Source organism: Lissotriton vulgaris, chromosome 8 (genome assembly GCF_964263255.1).
Source record: "Lissotriton vulgaris chromosome 8, aLisVul1.2, whole genome shotgun sequence".
Taxonomy (NCBI): domain Eukaryota; kingdom Metazoa; phylum Chordata; class Amphibia; order Caudata; family Salamandridae; genus Lissotriton; species Lissotriton vulgaris.
Genome location: NC_141696.1, coordinates 1,177,818,589 through 1,177,843,122, shown reverse-complemented (window position 1 = coordinate 1,177,843,122; position 24,534 = coordinate 1,177,818,589). Strand labels below are relative to the sequence as shown.

At 44.7% G+C, this 24,534-nt stretch overlaps 1 protein-coding gene across 1 annotated transcript in view; it reads right to left on the bottom strand.

Annotated features, from left to right (window-relative positions):
* Positions 1–24,534, bottom strand: part of LOC147698454 (serine/threonine-protein kinase Nek5-like) — a 235,630-nt gene that overhangs the window by 189,571 nt on the left and 21,525 nt on the right. The window contains exon 3 of the mRNA XM_086936243.1: positions 17,394–17,460. Coding sequence (XP_086792369.1) covers positions 17,394–17,460 — 67 coding nt within the window. The remainder of the gene's footprint in view (positions 1–17,393; positions 17,461–24,534) is intronic.

Here is a 24,534-nt window from a genome sequence, read left to right as displayed (position 1 = left end):
TATCTCCTGTTGCCTGCGGCAATGGCGCTTATGGTTAGTGAGGTGAAGCACCTCGCCAGAGGTATCTCTGACCATTCCCCACTGTGGCTGCAGCTTACCTGCGACGGGCCCGTGATTGGTGGTATTGCCCTGCTTAGTGCTTGGCAACTGAAGGACCCTGCCATCAGGAAAGAGGTGCTTCAAATGTCTGACCGTTACTTCCTAGAGAATGTAGGCTCAGTTACTTCAGCGCAGTCTCTTTGGGAGGCGTACAAAACGGTTGCTATGGGGGAGTTTCGCTCCTTGGTGGCGGGGAAAAAGAAGAAGACTCAGGCAGAAAAGGCGCAGAAAGAGGTAGACGTTATACGCTTGGAGGAGAGAATGGCTGTGTCTCACACGGCTGCGGAGCTCCACCATTTGGGGCTTCGGCAGGAGGAATATAAAAGTCTGGTGCGTGATAGGGCTATCGCACACAATAGTGTGGTCCAGGGTTGTATTTACGAGCATGGCAACAAGGCAGGTAAGATAATTGCCTGGCTTGAGCATGGTGACAGGGCCTCTAGATTGGTACCGGAGTTGGAGGGGTTGGAGTCGCAACTTATAACTGATCTGCAGGCGGTGGCAAACGAGTTTTCGGCGTATTATGAGAAGGTTTATGCTGCTGGTAGTGATTATTCTGACGCTGAAAACAGCAACATGATTAGAGACATCGCTATGCCGAGTCTGTCGGAGGAGGATAGGTTGTCTCCCCAATCACTGATGACGAGGCCGCGCAGGCCATAAGACAACTAAAACCGGGCAAGGTGACAGGCCCTAACGGGATACCGATTAAACTATATAAACTGAATGCCAATCGAGTCGCCCCATATATTCGAGCCATGTTTTTGGAGAGTAGGGAGGAGGGACGGCTTCCATATGACCAGCGCCTAGCCAATATAGTAGTGATACATAAAGTGGGTAAGTCCAGGACAAAATGCTCTTCCTATAGACCTATTTCGCTTCTTAATGTGGAGCCTAAGATATTGGCGAAGATACTCGCCACTCGGCTGGTCAGGGTGATTACGTCTTTAGTTCTGGCTTTATGCCGCGTCGTAATACGGCGCTGAATCTGCGGCGGCTCCACGGAGTTCTCGGGGGTTCTTCGCGGATACATGAACCGACAGTGGTGGTGTCGCTTGATGCCACCATGGCGTTTGATAGGGTTAAATGGCAGTATTTATTTGCAGTGTATGCAAAGTTGGGCTTTGGGCAAGAGTTTAGTTGGGAGCACCTGCTGTATGCTGACCCTTTGGCTAGAGTGGTGGTTAATAACCGCAAATCCAGTGATTGCTCCCTGAAGAGGGGCACTAGGCAGGGATGCCTGTTGTCTCTGTTACTTTTTGCACTTGCTATGGAACCTTTGGCGGCCTGGGTCCGTTGGGATAGGTCGATACGCGGCTTAAGGTGGTCACCCGACTGGGAGGATAAGATCTCGCTTTACGCGGATTATGTTTTGCTCTATCTGACCAATCCCAGGGACTCCCTGAGTAACTTCTTGGATGTCCTGGCTGTCTTCGGCAGATATTCGGGTTTGCCCATAAATTGGACTAAATCGGTACTCCTTGTCTTGGTCGGCAACCCGCCCCTGGTTCCGGTGTCATGTCCAATCCAGATTGAGACGGAAGGATTCAAGTATTTGGGTATTTATATCACGCTGGATCCGCGTCTGCACTATACCAATAACCTCGCTCTTCCATTGGACAGATGTAGGAAAGACGTGGAACGCTGGAAGGCTCTTCCGCTATCCATGCTCGGTCGAGCCACTCTTTTTAAGATGATGGCCCTTCCTCGGTTTCTATATGCTCTGCAGAACTCGATGGGCCCTGTGCCGGCCTCCTATTTTCAAGGGATAGAAACTCTCCAGAGACGGCTCCTGTGGGATGGTAGGGCTCGTATTGCGTTTGCTAAGTTGACTCTCCCTTGGTACGATGGCGGGATTGGTCTCCCTAACTTGAGATACTATTGGGCTTCACAATTGGCTGTGGTGAACCACATTATTTACGGCCCCCCGGTAATCCGGGATTTGTCATGGATCGAGGGCAGGCACCAGGTGGAATGCTGGACAGAGCGTTATATGCCAAACCAGGGAAGTTTGCACTAACTGGCCCTACTGCACATGCGGTCCAAGTGTGGCATGTGGCTAACAGAAGCCTAGGGTGGGAGGATAGGCTCACATTGGCTACTCCATTATTGAATTCAGCAAAGCTGGGTAGCCTGTGGAAATCGAGGGCTTCGATAAATGGGACACTGTAGGTTCACTCATATAAAAGACGTCTGGGGGAGAGATGCGGTGCTCCCATTAGAGTCAAATGAGCATTTTCGGTATTTGCAGGTGAGGCACGCTCTTACCGCACATGTACCTAAGGGCTCGGTTCTCCCAGAGTCATCTCCCCTTGTAGACCGAGTACTCGACGAGCATGTTCCCGAGAAGACTTTCTCCTTGATATACAAGAAACTGGTCAATAACATGGAGAGCCCACTGGGGCAATTAGAGCCCGGTGGTGTATGGACGGGCTGGAGCTGGATGATGAGGACTGGGTGGAAGTGGTTTCCTCTCCCAAGGTGGTAGCTATTCAGATGAGGCTACGGCTTGTGCAATTGAAGATACTGCATAGATCGTATATCACAGGGACCCGGCTGGTACGGATGGGACAGGGAGGAAGTGGGGAGTGCAGGAGAGAATGTGGAGAAACAGGCACCCTGATACATATATTATGGCATTGTGTAGTGATTCAAACTTATTGGATCAAGATTCATGAGGTGTTGAGACGTTTTGGGTGCGGAGGTATTACCAGAAGCCCGGCGGTGCCTGCTGAATGTTTGGGGGCCTACAGACCTGAACGCATACCAGAAGCAGTGGGTCACTCTGTTGTATATAGTGGCCAAGTGGAATATTGCCCAGCTTTGGGGTGCTAGTCAACCACCCCGAATTACTCAGTGGGAGGAAGACCCTGACTGGTGCATGCTCAGGGAAAAGTCTGTGTTCATAGTTAGGGGATGTCCGAGGAAGTGGGGAAGGTGTGGGGAGCATGGAATGCTTACTGAGGAGAGATTTGTGAACCACCGCTACCATGTATGGGAACTGAAGCACAGGAATCCCCTTAACCCCAGCATTGTGCATTATTGCTTGTGATTCTGTAATTCACCGAAATGACCTGTGTGTTTGACACTATACGTGATCACCTGATGTTTTATTTTTCTTTCTGTGCTGTCTTTGTTTAACAATAAAAAGAGTTTAAAAAAAACAAAACAGACACAACTTTATCGAGAATTATCAGGTATAGCTCTACTGGGAGTCCGTCTGGACCGGCTGCTTTTCCCCTGGTCATTCTCTTAATCTGAATTCTAACTTCGCTCTCATTTATACTAGCACTAAGGAGGGCTCTATCCGCTTCAGATATATGAGGGAGCTCTAACTTGTTCAACCAGTCTTCAGCTCTCTGTGGAGTGGAGCAAGTGTCTTCCTTATATAAGCCTTGCATAAATATTCTCGCCTCCTCTCTGATTCGATCTTCATCGTGAGTAACAATTCCTGTACTACGCAGAAATAAACTATTGATCTGATTTCTGATCCTATCTGCCCTGGTTTTCCAGGCTAGAAAGTGACCACATTTTTCCCCATAGGAACAATTTTGAAGCTTACTGGCATCCCACCTGTCTTTTAAGATCTTATCGAGGCATGCTTGATACTCTACCCGTAAGCCGTCTAACTCAGTTTGTAGGTGCTGTACCGTATTGGGCTGATCCGCAGATGCCCTCTGGAGCTCTTGCTCTTTTAACTTAAGCTTAAAGAGGCGCTCATCCTCCATCTTCCTCCCAAGTTTATTCCTACTAATCATCAATGTACTTAATAGACCTCTGAGAAAGGTTTTAAAAGCCTCCCATACCACCTGAACCCTAGCTTAGCCATATGTATACCTGAAGTACTCCTCTGCCTGATTTGCTATGTCCAACTTGCCTTCATCCCTAACTAGAAATGATCTATCCAGGATCCACCTTCTATGATGCTCCTTCTGCTTAAAGTGGACAACCAACTCAACTACAGAGTGGTCAGACAGCAGAGCTGGAATATTCCAATATAATTCCACTGCTGAAAAGAGAGACTGGTCTAATAGAAAGAAATCGATTCTGGAATCGTGCCTATATCTTCGGCTGTAAAAGGAGAAATCTCTTCTAGCACCGTTTTTTGCTCTCGATATATCAATTAGATTGAAATCTTTAATAATGTTCTTCAGCTCTGTTCGAGATTTACAAGGGGGTGTAAATTTAACCCTCGAAGTGCGGTCTAATTTTTCATCTAAAATCAGATTGAAATCCCCCCTAAGATACCAGGTATTACCATTACGGAAAGGCTAGCTTTTAGCTTCAAAAGAGCCCCTGGAGCATCTTGATTGGGCCCATAATAGACTGCACATGCAAATGGAGTGTTATCCATTAATAATGAGGCCACCAGCCACCTCCCGGAGTGATCTGTCTCAAACTTCTCCACTCTGATCCCAGCATTAGTTCTAATCACTATGGCAACTCCTCTTGTACTACCGCTCTGGTCAGAGCAGAGAAGATCTTGGACCCACCGGAGTTTACCAAATGCTAACTTGCACTCTTGTGTTTCTAAGTGAGTTTCTTCAAGTAGGCAAATATGAGCCCCGGATTTATTTAAGAATTCACTCACTCTAGACATCTTTCTCCTATCCCTCAATCCATTGACATTCCAGCTGATGATCTTAATCTTATTGGAAATGCTGCTCATCTTAATATTTCTTTGAATAGACCAGATTTAACTCCCGCCCAAGAATGATGGCTTTCTTTATTTTCATGGTTATATGAGGATTGATTTTTTCCCTTTTTTCCCTTTTTACCCCTAACACTCATGAGAACCACCCACGTCCCATGAGGAACGCCCCCCCTACCTATTCTGGCGATCTTGTCGCCAATCGAGAACTCATTAGATCCGGGCAGGATCGCCCCCATTATGAATAGTAGACTACTAAGTGTGCTAAGTTTTTTTTTTCCTTCACCCACGCTTCATTATTTTTTCCCCTTTTAAGTGTGTTTTTTTATACATATATCCATTATAAATCAAATCCCTCACCCACTAATATCTACATATAAACCGTCCTATATGTAATGTAGCCTTATATCGCTATAGGTTGCGAAATTCTGCTGCGCTAAATCAAGTAAAGAAAGAGAGGGAAAAAGGAAGACACTCTACTTCGAGCTTTCTTTCATTTTGGATTTAAAAAGTATCGACTTCTTGGGGAGAGACAAAATTGTAGGTTTTATTCCTCCATATTATCTTTAACACCATCAATGCTGATGGTATTCCCCTCCTGTGCTGATCCCGATGTATTCCCATTGTTCATGACGAGCTCAGCTCGTCATGAGTGTACGAGAGGTGTACCTCATGACGAACTGAGCTCGTCATGAACATCGAAGGGGTTAAAGAAGCCGGGAACTTCATTTGCACCTGATAAAAATAGCCTTTGTAATGTACAAAACACATTACATAATAAATACACACTTTACAATGTGCCATAGGCACGGGCAGAATTTACAGGGGATTAGGTGCATGGGACAGGGCCACAGGCGCCACTATCAGGAATAAACACTTTTAGAACTAGCACTTGGTAGAATTAGCACTTTGTAGGTATAACCCTTAGCACATAGAACAATTGTAGAACCAAATAGAAAATAAAACAACCAGTAACCACTGGTAACAGGTAAGTACCACCTACGCAACCCTAACCACCTTAGGAAAATGTTACGCAGAGAACCAGGACCTCACTAGCAACCTCTGTACTAGAAAGAACAACCACCTAAGTATCACTATACATTTAGGGGTATAGGCATGAAAACATTACACATGATGCATACAAACATTCAGAGGTGTAGGGAAAAACACATGATGCATAAACATACATTCAGCTGTGTAGGAAAAAGCACATGACACATAAAAACACATTCAGAGGTGCAGCAAAAGGACAATGGCGCGGAAATCACATAGACCACAACCTGTGACTGTCCCCAGGCCAACTGGCCTCTCTGGGGCTGAAAGGCCCTGTGTCCGCAATGTCAGGGGGCCTAAACGGAGCAGCTGCCCACTAAGTGCTGAGCAGCTGTGGGAACAATGGGGCCAACACGTTGGAGCCTCGTGGGCTCTGGCCACCAGAACACTCGTGACCCCGTGAGCCTCGCTGGGCTCAAGAACAACTGTGGGGCAAAGTGGGAGCGACCCACTGCCTTCCGGGCCGCTCTACCACTAAAGGAAAATGCCTCCTTTGAAGTTGGAGTCCCTCTCGGGGGACTCGAGGTACAATTATGCCCTGGAGCCTCTCGTGGGCTCTCCACAATGGGGCCTCGCAATCGGTGGAGTCCCGCTCGGGGGACTCAAAACACTCACAATGCCCGTGAGCCTGGTGGGCTCCAAATAAACAAAATGCTGCCTTGAGCCTCTCGGGGCTCTAAATAACTATGTGCCCCGTGGGAGTCCCGCTTGGCGGACTCGAGCTACAAACTGCCCCCTCACAAAGCTAGCACACTGGGGGGGGGCGGGCACCGGCATGTGCCACGACGGTCCCGTCCTCGAGCACTTCTCGGCTGCCCTCTGGGGCTCTCCCTCACTCTTGGGAGCCCCGGGGGAGGGACGTCGGCCTGGCTCCTCTTTTAGGCAGCACGGGGCTCTCCTCAGACACCGGAGCCCCGCCTGCACCTGCAGCCGCTCTGCTCCTCGCGCCGCGGCTCCAAGGGCGGGACTTCCGGCCTCTTCTTGCTTGTCCTGGTGGCCCACCTACGTCCAGGCGTCCGGTGCATGGCTTCCTGTGCTGAGGGCCGCCAATGGCAGCGCGGCCCTGGGTAGGGAGGCGGGCACAGCGCCTCCTAATCGATCTCCGGGCCTGCGGCGGTGATTTACACAAAATGAGGGGTGGGCACTCTCGAAATAAGTAACTTGATAAGCGATCACGGCAGTGTCCCAGGTGGGGTGGGCACCCCCTAGGGATCAGAAACGGCAGAACAGGGAATTCCCCAAAGGGGGTTGCAGCAACACGCTGTTCCGCCCACGCTTTTCCCTTCGAGGGGAATTCAAGGACAGCGCTTCCAGGCGCTAGAGGAAGCCAGAAGTCCTGGTCCCAAAAGAAAAGCACTCCCAGGCAAGGTCCTTAGGAAAGTAGGCAGGGGGGGCAAGGCTGGACCCAGGAACCAGCTCACAGGGCCCACTAGGCATGGAGGCAGTCCCTAGTGGCGGTATCCTCCTGGTGCCCAGCAGCAGCAGGCCCCCCTCTTCAGATCAGGAACAGAGAACATTTTGCAAGGGGACACACCCCCGTTTTATACAGTAAATCTCTTTGTCTGTGTGCAGAGTGGGGGAAAAAACAGTCGCAGCGGGTTTTGGAGCACTGTGATGTGCTCAGCCACCCTTCCTATTCACTAGTTAGGCTAGGGTCATCAGTCGCACCAAAGGGGGCGGAGCCAGCATTGTGTGGGGAAAGCCCAGCCCTATTCAGGTCCCAGGTGCACTCCTCCCCAGCCATCACACATGCAGATCTCCCATTCACCACTGGGGCAGACCCATCCTGACTCCTGGAGCCTGGCTCACCAGCCAGCTCCAGCCAATCACACGCCAGACACAAATTACACACACATGCCAACTTCTAGAAGTGCTGCAAAAATCATTCAGCGCATTTAAAGTTCTTCATCATATATTTTTTCCATAATACATTTCGGGACTACATGCCCCAGAAGGCCTATGTTGTATTCACCGGGCCCTGAATACACCTGATTGGCTGATCACTACCATGTGACCAAACCTCCGTTTTTGGAAATCTTTGGTGTTTGTCTCCACTTTGCTTCGTGCTCATTCATTGAGAGAAAACAGAAAGATTCTTTTTGAACCAAAGAAGGTAAGACCGCGAACAGCGCGCTGCCCTGCTTTGGGGGCTTGGTTAAATTTCGCCACATTAAGCATGAACACTGATTCTGTGCTCGTTTACCTTTACAGACATAATTCCTACTCACAGCGCCACACGCTCGATTGCGGTGGGCTGTTCAGCCCTCAGAGTTATTATAAAATGTGAGTATGACAAACTTGATATATTAAAAGCGGCAGGCGCCGCGTTAAAAAAGGTTTTAAATGTAATGCAACTTTTGATTCAGGCAGCACGTTTGTGACCCGGGTTCATTTCGCAAACTTTACATTGCAGAACCAACTTTAAGCACAGTACCTCACGCAAGGTTGCGGTGGACTGTTTGGCTTCTGAATAGAGAAGACTTGTGAGTACCCCCATGTTTTTCTCATAAGTAATGCAAAGGTATTGCACAAATATACGTAGGCGGACACTGATAAAAGCGTTTATCCACACTTTAGGTCACCTTGGAACAATAAATAATGCCTTGACAAGAGACCATCCTTGAGGCTTTCACTTAAGGTAATTTTACTTCCTATTTTGTAGCACGGCGTGCGTGCGGGCACCTTCTTTTAAAGGACAATCATTTGAATATATTCCTTCTCTGTTGCAGTGTGAGACACACAGTGGCGGCCACACCACTATTAATAAAAGGTCGCACTCAAGCCCTCAATCAAGTACGATGCATCCAGTGGATGCTTTTTTAGCTTAGTGTTGTTGGTTTTTAATGGATTTGGAGGAACCCTTACTAAACATAGATCCTTCATTTTTTTCATTGATAAAAGTTCCCCGTGGAATCCATTTAATGCTGCCCTGATGAGAGCCCTGTGACTTTCTTAACAGGACTCGAAACGCGTCGGCTACGGCCCTAGTTCGCATAAAATTCTTGTTAATACATTTAATATGAATGTTCAAGTTTCAAAGGAATGTTTAAACTTTGACTCATGTGGTTCTAAAAAGAAATAGTGCACCTCATTGTGGAAACTGAATGCATATTTAATATTGGTAAACTCTTTCTGTCCATGATTAACTGTTTTTTGATAATTGGAATGAAATGATATATGTTGATTTAATGTTCTTTGTAGGTCACATGTACATTAGTCCTTTTTTGTTAAGGTCTATTGATGATTAATTCAATGTTTTTTGTATGTTATTTGTATATTAGTCTTTTGTGAAAATTCAGTCGCTAGAGGTTGAGTTGATAATGTTGATTCTCTTGCCTAAAAAATAATCATCTAAAAAACTGATTCTAAAGATACTGACAAAATAAATTGTCTTGGTAAAACTAATTCATTTAGCTTTATCTATTGTCTTACTGAGTGATTTAGTAATACATCCCGGAGGCATAGGTAAAATCCCCTTGTTTTACATTATTATTGTGGCCCTACCTACCCTCCGTCCCCTAAGGGCCCACCCCTTCCTTTCAATTGCAACTTCTAGAAGTGGCACTTCCATACTAGACACAATCACGCCGCATACATCATTGCGCAGCATTTAATCACACGAGTCCGCACATACCAAACTCGCACCTGCACTCCCCACGCATCAGGAACTAACATGGTCACACACATTCCCCATGCATTCCTATGGGAGGGCAGGCCAGCCTCACTACACGCACGCACTTTACCCTGGGACACAGGGAAAAAGTGCGCAGAAACCAAAAATCACTACCACCAATTAACATTCATAAGCAAAAAGTTTAGGGGTGAACCTGCCAGAAGGGCCATGTCCAACACACCTACACCCCCATGCTCCTCAAATCAGGCATCCTAGTCCCAAGCCCCCACTGCCTTTGCGCTGTAACCTTACCTACATCAGAGCGAATTAGATATTTTGTGGATTCAATCTGAAGTGTGGTATCAGTCAGAGCTCTTCCTAATATCAGCTCCTTAATGGCGTAGATGTGAAAGTTAACTAGAACTTTCCTGGGAGCTTTCCTATCGGGGTGCTGCCTGAAGGGATCTTTATGGGCCCTCTGAATTTCCGTTTCGAGATCTATGTCCAGCCTGTCCTTTAAGACTCCTTCTCTCAGAAGTTTACATACAAGTGATTTGATGTCCCCATTCTCGGCCCCCTCTGGGATCTTCAAAAATTCTTAATTATTTCTTCTGGACTGAATCTCCAGTCTTTCGATGTCCATCTGAAACGTTCTGTTCTGAGCTTTAAGAGCTGTTATATCCCTCGCATGTATTTGGGTTACATCTGAGAGTATGGCCACCTCCTCTTCCAACACCCCCGTCCTTTTACAGACATCATCAAGTTTGGCTTCCAAGTTGGAACACTTCTCGTGAATACCCCTTTGATTGGCCTCGGAGATCTCAAATTTAGATAATAGGTCGCCTCTCAGGGACTGTAAGAGTGACCCTAACTGTATGAGGTCACTGCCACTGTTTGAATCTCCTGAAGCTGTCTCTAAGGGGCTACAGTTAACCCTTACATCAGTTTCAACATCAATAGAAGATGAGGGACAAGATGCTACTAGGGGAGAAGCAACTACGCAGATTTCTGTTCTTGCCTTGGCTGCTTGATCTCGATATACATCTAGTTCTGTAATTGGATGTTGAGTTGTAGCTGTGGTATTAAGTTCCGATTCAATCGCCAACATAGGTTGAGGAGTGGATATCTCTAAATCGGGAGTGGACAGGTGCTCTACATCTGGGTCACAAACTAAAGAAGAATATCTGTTTTCAACAGGGACAGGAGGGACTGTATGCGCAGTGGCCGTGGCCTGTGGAGTGAGGGATGGTGAATGAAGCTTTCCCCCCTTGGCAACAGTCACTTGCTCCATAATTTTAAAATAGGATTTTAATGAAGGAGTAAGTTTTAATGAACGGGGAGAGTTTTTTGGTATCTTGCGCTTTTTGGATTTCCCTGTCTTTGGGATTATCTCCTTTCTCTCTTTCTTATCTTTCTTTCTCCGCCGAGGGGTAAGAGGAGTCACCACCTCAAGACCAACAGGAAACTGTGGTGGAAAAAGACCAGTCTTTTGAAGGTCGGAATTAGAACGCAGCTGATATCTGTTCTTAAGAGACGGCGCTGGTGCCGGCCGCGTGGGCAAATATATAGCCTTCTCACTTTCTCTTTCTCTGCCCCCTTCAAGAGCTAACACCAGAGACTCCCCCTCAATTATAGAGCAGGCACCACAGCATGCATTTAGACCCCGTTCTGGGGCAATGTCCATCCCTCCACAACACAATGGCGAAAGGGGCACTGCTTTTGACCGCGGGGTCTGGGAAAACCTACCACACCCCAATCTGCAACAGCGCTCCCGTTGCTCTGTGAGCACTGCCTCGGGCAGCCCCGTTTTTCCCTCACTGACCATATGTAAATGTCTCCTCCAACGACGGATGTTCTGAAGCTGACCCTAGCAACAGCCGTTCTTATCCGGCGCCATAAACTCGCCCGGCATTCTCCACAGCTTTCTCTCTTCGCGCTGGCAGCTCCCCCCGCCTCCACCTCCGCCTCCAGCTTTGCCGCAGACTCCACTTCCATTGGGTAAACCGGTTACTCCTTCATGGTCCTACCGCCGGCCTCTCACCTCCCGTGGTCTCACAATCCCGTTCCCGATAAAAACAGGGAAAAGAAGCGCAATATATATTAATAAGTAGCGCAGAATGAAAGAAATATACCTCTCTTAATCGCTCACCGTTAAGTAGCTGTCAAACATCGAGTACATATTGAATTACACAGGGCGTTTCTCCTGACCGGATCGCAGCTCCCACAACCGGCGTCAGCCCGCCGCCATGTTCCTCTGACTGTTGGATTTTGTGATTAGAATGTGGGTGCTTGAGCCACCCTAGCATCCATTGCTCAGGTGGAATGAGAATGTTGGGGTGTACCTGGCAGTTGCTGGCTTGTTGTTGGCTCTGCAGGTCACATTGATGAATCTCGGTCAATAAATCCTGAGCAAGTATTGCTTAAGGAAGAATAAAAATCTGTGTGGGCAGTTCAGGGTGGAAGTTGGAAAACAGCTTTTCCTGAGGTGTTCCGTGAAAAATTGGGGAGGATCAAAGAATTTGGCCACCGCATAATTTTGAAGAATGGGGTCCAGCCAGTAGTCCACAAACCCAGACAGATACCTCTTGCGATGAGGAGGGATTTGGAGCAGGAAGTGGCATACTTATGCCAACAAGGTATAAATGAACCTATAAAAAGCTCTGAATGGTTAGCCCAGGTGGTTTTGGCCAGGAAGGTCTTGACTCAAGGGACCTGAATGAGAGGATTTGGGTCCAAAGATGTCCCTTGCCCAATATCACTGAAATGTTAAGATCACTTAAGGGTGCCAACATTTCTTCGACTTTGGACAAGTCGTCCACTTATCATCAAGTCACCTTGCACAAGGAGAGCCGCCATCTGATGCGTACAGGTCTAAGAGAATACATTTTTGGTTGGCATCAACTTCTGCAGTATTTCAGAGGGTCATTGAAGCGATGTTTGTGGGGGTTCCGCATGTGAGGTGTTTTCAGGGTAATATTTTAGAGTATGGGAAAAACATTGAGTCCCATGATGAAAAGTTTTGTCCATTTTGACAAATGGGGGTTACGCTTAAGATAGAGAAATGTAGGTTTGCTGTGGACACTGTAGACTAATTTAGGTTACAAGTTGTCTGCTCGAGGTGTGGAACCAAAGGAGGATCTGGTTAGGGCTATCAAGGACTTTCCATCCCACAGAACAAGTTGTGCTCCTTCTTTAGAATGTTGGAGTTTTATGCAAGGTTCATTCCGAACTGCAGTGGGAAAACACAGTACATGAGAGGGTTGTTGAAAAAGAATCAGCAGTTTGTTTGGTCCGTTGAGCATGAAAGGGAATTTCATGATGTCAAATGTGAACTTGGGAATGCCATTGCCCTTCCACCTTTTGTTGCCAAGGAACCATCAATTGTGGGAACTGATGCCAGTCCGCATGGTTTGGGTGCTGTTCTGTTGCAGAAAAGGGAAGGCTGGGAGGTAGTTGTATCTTTTGCATCTAGGGCATCAACAGGAGTGGAGCCGACATACCCAGTTATTGAGAGAGAATCTTTAGCCTCCTGCTGGGGAGTGGGTCGTTTCAGGATCTATTTGTGGGGTTTGGAGTTTATCATTCGCATTGACCGAAAGCCTTTGTTGAATCGGTTTACTACCAAGGGTCCTAGCAAGGCCACTCATTGCATAGCTAAGTGGCATTATAGAACGATGGAGTACCAGTTCAGTTTAGAATATATTCTAGGGGCAAAAAACCTGTTTGCGGATTGTTTATCCTGGTTGCTAATCAAAAGGGACATCACTGATGTGGAGTGGGAGGAGGATTATATAGTTGCGACACTGGGAGAAGCTGGTTTTGTGTGCATTTCAGAGAAAGAAGGGGGAGAAGCAGTGTTGGGTGATGAGGTGATGCAAGAAGTTGTGGGTATGTTGGGTAAAGGATGGATACCCAAGGATTCCAATGCAGGTGTGAATTCTTATAAGCATGTATTTCCTGAATTAAGCATCGAGAATGCAGTGATGGGGAGGACGGATTTGTTGGTGGTGCCAGTGAAGCTACAAAGTAAGATTTTGGCTTCAGCTCACGGAGGACATGTTGGGATGAGGGCCATGAAGAGGAGGATCAGGGAGTTGTTCTGGTGGCCAGGAATGGATCGGAGTGTGGAGCATTTTGTCAGGGAGTGTGTGGCATGTGACAAGACTAAAGTGTGTTTTCCCAGCCTGGTTGAAGCAATTCCTGTTCCAGATAAACCATGGTTTAATTTAGGGTTGGATATCATTGGGCCCATGTACATTCTGAATGAACGTAGTATATATGGGTTGGTGCTGGTGGATTATGGTACAAGGTGGCCAGAGGTCTAGTTCATGAAATCAGCTAACACAGACGAGGTGCTGGCCTTTTTATAATCCTTGTTATTTAGGGAAGGTGCACCAGTTGAAATGGTCACGGTAATGGGGTGCAATTTACATACAAGGAATTTCTAAGATTTATGTCTCATTGGGGAATAAAGCATATTACTACTTCTCTTTACCATCCCCATAGTAATGGTTTAGTAAAATGCTACAACAGGATCATCAAGGAAAACATTCAACTTTCAGTGGCTAATGGGTTGAAATGGGAGAAGGAGCTCATGGATTTGTTGTGCGCATTGCGCACCTCTCCGTTTGCTACCACCAATGTTTTACCTTTTGTTCTGTTGAAGGGAAGTGTAGCTGATAACAAACAGGTCAGACATTGGATGAATGATTTTAAAGTGTCAAATGTTAAACTTGAGGGTGTCAAGGAGAACTGAAAGAAGGCTCAGAGAAAGTATGACAGTGCAGATTCTACAAAAGGAAGACATCAATCTCTTTTTAACAAAGGGGATTGGGTGAGAGTAAAACTACCAGGTATTGTGGTAAAGTGTCATTCCAAGTTCTCCCTGCCAATGGAGATTGAGGTAGTCAAGGAGAATGTGGTGAAGCTAAGTGATGGCAAATGGTGGAATAAGGAAAAATTGTCCAAGCAAATAGCAAAATGCAGTCAAGAGAATAAACAGCTTAACTGTGTCTCTGGAAACTCACCGGTCCAGTATATGAACTCAGGAAGGTCTGTGAGAGTGAGGAAGGCACCTTTTCATTTCAAGGATTATGTCATGGTTTGAGGCAATTTAAGATGCAATGTGTCATTTCAATTGGAATGTAATTTTGCTTTCTTTGCAATATGTTCTTCTGCGTACTTTATAGACAACAACACGTTGGGAATGGTAATATAATTTTCCTGTTCATCAATTTATCTATTTGAATTTTTTTATTGTTGTTTACTTTAAAAGGCAAGATGTGTTGGGTTCTGTGTTTAGAATGTGGTCACGTGAGCCACCCTGGCATCCATTGCTCAGGTGTAATGAGAATATTGGGGGTGGTCCTGGCAGTAGCTGGCTGGTCATTATCTCTGCCGGTCACATTGATGTATCTCGGTCAATAAACCCTGAAGCACACTTCTCCGAATCACATTTTCATTGGGACTTTTCACCGACCTAAAGCCCACGATTTGTGCATTTATCAGGAGCAGCTCCTCTGTGAGAGCAGAGGAGCGTCCCTTCGCCCCCTAAAAACAAATGCCCCATGGCAGCTAAAAAAGAAAATGACAATAAAGTTTCTTTATTACCATTTTATTTTGAAGCAACCGGTCCTGAACCGAGTGTCAGCACAGGGCAGGGCCAGTGCTGCCAAGTGGCAGTAGGGAGCTCTGCACTTATGTTTAACACCTTCGATGCTTGTGACAAGGTCAACTCGTCATGGGTGTTACCTGCGCTGTGCGTTTGACAAGTTGACCTTGTCACAAACAATGGGATATTGAAAATTGCAGCACACAGTGGGAATATACAGCAGCAATGATGTGGTTAAAGTATGCATGCCTCTTTGTCCGGCCGTCTTGCATCGTCCAGGTAAGACATGCACATTTTAAACTTCTCTAACCTAGCTGTCATAGACAGCTAGGTTAGCAAAAATGCAGGCCTCCAGTGCTCTTAGGAGGGCTGCAAGAGGCCGCTCCCTCCAATCCTGATGCGTCTCTCCTGCTGAGAGACGAGCCAGGATTGGAGAGTAAAGTTTCCTGGTCCGGAGCTTCCAGGAGCGAAGACACCTGAGCAAGAAGGGCGTCATGTGGCAAGTCTGCAAGGTAAGTGACTTTTTTAAATTATCTTAATGCCACCTGTATGTTGTCCACCCCACCCTTGCTGTCAGATTTCAGTTAGAGACTCAAGACATTGCTCTTCAACTAAGTCCAGCAACCCAGTGCCTGCATACCCTCACTAGTGATAGCCATGCTCTACAAATACTGATTGATTGATTGATTGATGCAATGGTTAGATACACCACTGTCATATACCCCCGAGTCCGCCTGCCACCATTCACAAGATTGAAGCTGTCCAAAAGGGAAAACTGCCTCTTTGTGACTTGAATGCCGCACCAAGCCGGGTGGTGATTTCTGTTCAATCATTTGTTCAAAGATTTGCATGTGCAGCTGTAGTTCAATGTTTTGCATCCACAACTGTGATCTCAAACCATTTATATAAGGCAGTCCGAATAGGAAAAATTAGTGGACGCTCATTTCATACACCGTCTTTGTGATTTGGGAATTGGCCGCAACAGGCATTTGGCGAGACCGTAAGATCTTTCTGACTTACGATAGGTACTCTGTGATTTGGAAGGAACTTTTATTAGGGATAAAAGGTCACTGGTACAAGGCACGTTTTGATACAAGACAATATCAATTTACTACACCGTGCCCAAAAATGTTGGGTTTTTTAATCTTGCGTTTTCACTTAATGTTGAGACTTAATCAAGGTGACATCACTGCAGTTGACAATCAAGTTGCTTCTCAAATGCCATCATGTCATAGGGATGCCATCCCTAACCCCATATCGCCTTAGACCTGAGGGGGTTAAGGCTTGCTGCAGTCACAACAGACCTCAGAGGTCAACTCACTCTGGGGATATGGACCAGGGGCAGGGGCTGTTCTGTCATCTATCCCCATGTGTCCTCAGGTCACCAAAGACTGAAGGAACCGAAGGAAGGCAGATGTCCACTGCCTGCTGTAAGGTTACCCTTCCTCCTGTGGATTTGCACAAAGGATAGGGCAGAGGTGAGGTGGGGTGCTGCTGCACTATCTCCAATTCTCTCTTCGCCTGTCGCTGCTGAGAATGAGAGATCCAAGAGTAGCAGGGGAAAGGAGCTAACGCCGGGAAGCTGCTCTGTCATTGTGGTAGAGCTGGTGTTGTGTGCAGTGGCACTCACCGTTCTGCTGTATCAGGATCACTCTCTGCCTCGGGAAGGAGAAAAGGAGGAGGGGAACAGTAGGATAGGTGGGCATATATATATCATTGTTTGAGGGGGAGTGTGGAGGGAATGAACCAAAGAGAGGCACATGGAGGGTGGCAGTAAGACAGGTCAGGCTTGCAAATATTTCCACGTAGATAGGGGTATGGAGAGGAAGTTGGGGACATGAGAAATGCATAACCAAAATGACAATAAAAAGATTAGAACAAATGAAATTGGAGAGGCAGCTGGGTGGACAGTAGAATGACAGGAGCCTAGATATTTGTAGGGTGCAGAAGAGCATCAAAAGGATGGTTATAATTATGACTGCATTACCTCTACTCACCCCTTACTTGCTTAGTCCTGAATGTAGGTCAGTGGTTGTATGGAAGGAAAATCATGGTTGCCTTACAAAAGTATCAAAAAGAGAGTGTTTTCCAACTCGACTGGAGTACCACTCTCACAGTCCAGGAAGCATCTCTGCTGGAAACAACACCATTGTTGATAGTTCAGCGTGCACAAAATACACTGCCAGAGTGACCACTTTAATATTACTGGAGCAGCTCTTAGAAAGTGTTAAATAAACAATGGCAGAGTACAAATTTGAAAACAAGAGCTCAATACACTGACCAATTTACATAATTAATCTCTTCAAGCCCTGGAATCGAATAGCATGTTGGGCTCACCATTTCTCTGCCATTCAGTGTTTACTTACCAGCTGCTTTTCAACTTTCATTTTATACTGGTGCGCTTCCCACCGTCTCTGGAGATAATCTGCACACCTGGATGAAGAATATTTGAATATGTTTGTAATAAACCATTTTATTTCAAAGTGGCAGCCAACCAGCATTAGGGCTGCAGAATTAGCCATATAATCAATATCATTTACAGTTTAGCCTCTATAGAATCATGCCTTCCAATTAGTACTACTAAAAAGAACTTTGCTGATTTCTCTGTAATTGCCACCAGGCTTGTACATTTCTTCACATAGCGTTGTCCAGTTCACCCTCACCAGTCATCACCCAATGGCTGCAATAATCTCTACCAACATTTTGGATTCAGTTTTGTTTCAGAATAGGACTCGTGGGGCCGGATCACAACACATTTTTGGCAGTCTCTAACTCATGTCTTTGGTAGTAAATAAAACAATGCTTGGTGTAAACACTTTCTACCAATGTATTATGAAATAAGATTTCGGGATGTGGTACTACTTGACAAGAACATTTGTGCATATTTATCGTGGTGGTAATGTTTTTGTACTACATTCATGCACTGCCTTGGTGTCATTCACTTTGCTTACTGTGTTGAATTCTATTTTGACTGTATTCATATATTGTGCTCTGTTGTGTTTTATTTGTGTAATGTTGATCTGTATTGTGTTATTTTGTCATGTTCTGTTGTTTACTTTAGGACTTTTATCAAATGTCGCTACATTTAAAGGCAAAAGCAGCATACTCCCGTCCAGTTAAAGTCACAAATAACCATTTACCACATTCTAATGAATTATATTCTGCTACTTTAGCTTTTCAAATATTTAAGTCACTAGTCAGCCTAAAACTGTGGCAGGGACTTGTCATGTATAGCGCTTCCAGTGCTACTATATGTGATACAGTCCTGAAGCCATATTAAAGAAACTATGCACTGGTACATAAACTGTGGAAGAAGGAAGCAAATACATTGTGCCCCATGACATGCTACATAGAGATATGCAAATATGTGAAAAACTAGAGGAAGTGAACTGTCACTATATATGTGCTGCATTTTATATGTCTAATAGAGATTTAATTGTCCATTACTATTTTAACTAAATAAATAGTGCATACTTTTTTGTGCTATGAGTTATGCTTATGTAAGGAAGAACATTGAACAAACTGACACAGCATGATACCTAGTATCAACTTTCCTGTATTTTCGATACCTAATATCACGTAAAAAAGCAACAAATGTGAAAACAGCTTGCTTCACACATTGCCATAATCTTTTATTGAATGATTAATACAAATCATTACAAAATAATAATTCACTTACGATTTAAAGTTCATGTGAAAATGTATGATAGCACAGCTATTTACTAGCAGATAATACATGAATAAATAAATGACAACATTGAACAATAAGTGTTAGAAAGGCAACATTTAAAATAATAAACCACAATAAATGCACACACATAGTCATTCACATTGATAGGTTTCGGGCAGAAAACATTCATTATATAGTGGAAGAGGTCTCTACCTTTTTTGGTAGCTGTATTGCATAATCAAAATACATGATAACCCTAAACAATAGCTTGGGTAAAAGATTGTTCAAGAGGACTTCAAAAGTTGAGCTGAGGGTATGTGCACCAGGCATGCGGCATAAACACAAAATGTGTGGTACACTTTCACTCCTACTGTCACAGAGCTGGCAGGTCGCTTTATAAAGATGCCATCCAAAGCTGACCTTCAATAAAGGTGTTAACGTTAATGTGAGCTTAAGATATCTATTCTGAGTGCCTTTATTTAAGCAGTTTATTAGGTATGGCTGAGGTTTGATGTTTACATAACTCTCATTAGTATATTTAGTGGAATAGGACCTAGAGACTGTGCTCTAAATTTTGCATCACACAGAATCTATAATCTAATACCTAGCCAATCTGCCCAAAGCAGCCTGAAGGTCATTCAGTCGACATTTCTTGCTGTCCTCACTGAACATGAAGCTAACCGTGGTAGCTCCACAAAATGCTAGACCTTGCTCCGAGCTCCTTCTTCAGGTCATTTTTTGCCATCCCACGCTCCTGTATTATTTGCCTTAAAATGTTATTTGTTACACACATAGCAGAAATGCTTAAAACATTCAGTTATATGGCCCCAGACAATGAGTTTCTTTTAGCTTACCATCTCATTTCTAGGTGTGGAATCTAACCAGCATAATGAAAAAAGAAGAGCTAAAATGGTAAGAGGCAGAATATAATCAAAAACCATAATCAGATAGCATTCCTGAGTAAGGTGATGGCGCATTAGAACGCGGTTCACATTTCCATGCAATAGCCAGTTATGGTTGACCACGAGGCAAAGAGATTAGCATGCAATAAAACAATTTAAAATTTGTGTAGCCCATTTGGCCACACAATAAGGAGCAGGAATCGTTGGCTATGGTTAAGTGAGTTCATTACACCCAAATAATCAATCCAGTGAATAGGCAGAGTAAATATTATGAACGTGGAGCTTTACAACAAGCATATTAACCCCTTGCGTGCTGGCGTATTTTCCGACTGTGCTGACTCCGCCTTGCGCGGGCGGAGTCATGACGGAGCCGTTCCGTCATCAGCACAGCTCAAGCGATGCTGATGACGGAACCATTCTGTCATCAGCACGCAAGGGGTTAAAGCGCCAAAACGGATTCTGGCTTGACAACAGAAGGCCAATAAAGACTGCAGTCAGCATAATCCAGATACAGAAAGAATGCAATTCGGTGTTCCTCTGATAAACTCTGCTAAACATGAATATTTCTAAAGAAGAAGCCTAAGCCTTATATCTAAGTACAAAAGGGTCCATAAGAAAAGTTCAGCTGGGAATTTAGAAATGCAGGAAGGTGGAAGCAAAGTGTGGGTTTCAGAAGAAATCCTCTAAAGGGAATCCAGTGTTTAGCATATAGCCTTACACTCGCAAGCATAGGGCAAGCAGAGAGGTCTGTAACTCCCAAGGTCCAAAGGATCTGCTCTAAAGACTAACATATATGTGTATATGCTAATTAAAACACACAGATGCATACTCAGCCACCCGGTCCTCACACCATCCATCCAGGGACCAATGGTGGTGAACTCTACCCTGTGATGGCAACAAATCCAGATTTTCCCATTCAATGAAACCTGGACACTCACAACGACCTTGAGTATCACACCGTTCCTGTTACATGATGAATAGGAGGCGTCCTAAGCCAATTTAGCTCTCCACATCTCTGCCAATATTTTCTCTCTCAGACCTCCCTATCACGGATACATAATACTCTTTTCTCTAACTAACAGAGCCTTGAAACCGCATTGGCAGAGTAGAGAACGTAAAGGCAAACAGAAAAATACATTTCGAAATGTAGGCCTCGTCAAGTAGGTTTAGTTAAGCACTAAATGTGAACTTTGAATACAAGATTATATATGCATGTTTTACTTCAAAATAAGTGCAACAGTAAAAATGTAACTTAGGAAATTGAGTCATGGTTACACCGGAAAAGCACATTTAAATAAATGCAACATAACTTGAGACATAAGTGCAAATATGTAAGAGAACTACACTTCTTCACGGTTAGGTCAAACGTTAACAAACACATGTTTAAGAATCACTAGTGTTCTCCAGGGAAAGCATTTCAGTAGTACATTTGAATACTTATTATCAATAAAGTTAGACACAGAGTATATGCTGCTATCTGTACGTATATATTGCGCTTTTGTGACGAGTAAGGATGGAACTAAAATTGCGCTGCTCCAGTAGTGAATATGGATAGCCTGGTATGTCTCCTAGAAACATCTGTGCAATTTTGTTTTCAGCGTGCGTTTCTTAAAATCCACCCAGGTACCACACAACTTATGAGTGGTGTACTCAATTTGCTGTCCGAACATCTAACTTCAAATACCTTGGAATACACTTCATTTCGGACCCCTGCAAGTCAAGTCAAGTCAAGTCAAAACCACTTTATTCGATTAATTAAAATCATAAAAGTATACTAGACATTTATAAAACTATTTAAAACATGTTTAAAAGTCAATTAAGAAAATTTCAGTCATAATGGCAATTAAAACCCGTTATAAAAAGACAATTACACAATTCCATTTCCATTCGAGCCCAACAATCCATTATTTAAATACATGATACAGAATAGTTAGCTTTCAGCGTTAAGAGTCCAATCTTGATCTCCTGATTCTTACAGATGCAGCCAGAAAACTGGCGATACAGTACATAATTACGGGGGTTTCCATCATTTGCAGAAATAGCAATGCGGGCTTATACTGAGAAAATCTCATCTCTTTCAGCATTGGTTTTACAAACCGATTCCAGGGTTCGGAATACCAGGGGCAAAAAAACAAAAAGTGCGCAGTGTCCTGGGCGGACTGGTCATCACATTTACATGGAGTAGAATCCTCAAGCCTACACCAACCTTTCACATCCCAAAGAACCATATGGATTTGATTGAAACTGAATTTTGTCAGTAACCATCTATGGAAAAAGTTTGTCACCACTGACAAATAAGGAGCCAACTCAGGAGATGTGGTTACCATTACATGTGCCCTCACTGAGGGTTTACCTAGCTCATCCGCTTCACGCTCGGCAACACAGAGCCTAGTGAAGTTAATCTTCACCCACACTAGATCTGCTTTACACAGGGATTCTGGTCTAGCAAAAATCTCAGGGCGTCCTAGTTTCACAGCCAAGGTCTCTACATAGGACAACCACTGAATATCCCTCATGTGATCTAGTTTGAGACAATCTTTTATGATCTTATGATTAAGACTAAGGTTCGGATTTAGCCAGAGCTTAATCCATAACAGGATGGGTGCTAGTTTTAACATGTCTGTGATGTATCCCAGTCCTAGCTCAAGGTGTAGGGAGTATGTCGCTGTTGACTGAGGTAGGCCCAGCAATGACCGCAAGAATTTGTTTTCCTCCGTTTGGATGCGGTCAGGTTTTACAAACCCCCAAATTGCAGCCCCATATCTTGCAATGGAGACTGTCTTGGCTTTGTAAATAGCCAGGATCGCCTCTGTGGGTTTCCCCCCTAGTCTTTTAGCGAACCCCAAAACTGCGGAGGCAGAACTTCTCACCGCATTCGCTTTGGATGTTAGCTGTGGTATCCAAGTACCCCTTTGATCAAATACTACACCCAAGTAGGTGAAGACCTTTACGCTAGAGATAACCTCACTGCCACAGAAAAAGGTTTTATCTTTACTTTTAGAGCAACCCACTGACATTGTATGGGATTTGCCACTGTTAATCACCAAATCTAGACTGGACATAAAAGTTCCAAAGGAATCAAGCAGCTTTTGCAGGGCAATCGGGGTCCTGGCTATCAGCACCACGTCATCGGCATAGAGGAGCACCGGAATTGGCGTACCCCCCATGCACAGAATATCCTGAGTGACAGCTGTTAGGTTAGCCTCCAATAAATTCACGTATAACGTGAATAACATGGGGGCCAAAATACAGCCTTGGCGCAGCCCTATGTAGGACCTAAAACTCGCTGTACATTTCCCCTCTGTTGTCATCCTTATGGCGGCATACAGATCTTTATGCAACTCCGCCAGGAAATGCACCAATGAGCAGTCAAGGACCATTTTCCTAAAAGCATAGTCCACAGCCTTGATCTATTAACTAGATCAAAGGCTGTGGATAGGTCCATGAAGCCTTGGAATATGGATCCCCTTTTTGCCCTTGTGTACTTGGATATTATGAGGTGAAGGTTGAGGCATTGGTCCTCCGTGCTCCTCCCCGCTCTAAAGCCGTATTGAACATCTGTCAGAATATTATTCCCATTGGCCCAAGATGTTATTCTAGCCAGGACAACCTTCCCTAAGATTTTAATAGAGGAGTCCAACAATGATAGCATCTTGGGTCTCCCCGCTGGCCTTTTTTAAACACGGGAATTATAATAGCTCTGGACCAAGATTTATGAAATCCCACAATGGCTGAGGCATTAAAAACTTTAGTTAAAATATCAGCCCAGTACAAAGAGTTTGCCTTAAACATATCAGAGGGAACCCCATCAGGGCCCGGGGCCTTTCGACCCGCAGTACTCTCGATTGCTTTAATGACTTCAACTGTATCAAATCTAACTGGCGCCAAGGGGAGTTCGGACGCAGGGACCTCAAAAGATTCCTGCTCCATGTTACTACCGTAGATTTTTTCAAAATGGCTAAGCCAGTCTTCCTCAGGGATGCTAAGTTCCAACACCGCATTTTGGTCACGAGAGAACAATGGGGTATTAATAATTGACCAAAACTTGGCACTATTTTTTAGGGTAGCCTTGTCCATGAGCTCGGCCCAAGATTCACACTTTAATTAATTTTTACGTGCTTGGATTGCCCTGGAATAATGCTTTCTGAGCTGCACCACTAAGACTTTATCCCTCGGACGAGCGTTAAGTGCTTTTTTAAGGAGGTTATGGGCTTTACTGCAGTTATTATCAAACCAGCCCATTACCGGTCTATTTTTATCTCCCTGGCCTTTAGCTGTTAAATTCATGGCCACTAACCGACAGATACCTTCAAAGGAAGTTAAAATCTCCTCGCCCTTAGAGAGAGGATTTACACAAATATTTAAATCTTCTGCAGCCATTGACGTTATGTTAAGGAAAAAATCATCTGGAACTACCTGTCCCCATTTGATCCTCCTCCCCTGATCTTTAGCTTTAACTGGTAATACAGCCTGTGGAGTAACAGAAGAATTTAGTAGAGAGAAACCATTAGCTAACTCCATCCCCACGGGGTTGTGATCACTCAATGGCATGGGTAAAGCATTATATAAAATCACATATTTAAGAAGACCTAACGATAGAAAAATGTAATCAATTATCGATTCTTAGTCCCTTCCAGTATATGTAGCTACACGTGAACTTTTATCATAAAACTCTGCCTCATACAGATCATTACTAGCTAGTAGGTTTTCAAGAACCTCCCCCTTCTGGCTATGTTCAAAATGCGGGGGGGGAATACTGTCAGGGCCATCTGGATCGATTAGGTCACAATTTGAACACAAACGTACATTAAAATCACCCAACAAAATAAAATGACAATAAGTGGTTTGCTTTTCCTTATAGGCACTTAAAAAATCTGTTAGCCACACTAAATGCTCATTAGCAGGGTAGCCATGTGGGGAGTTATAACAGTTTAC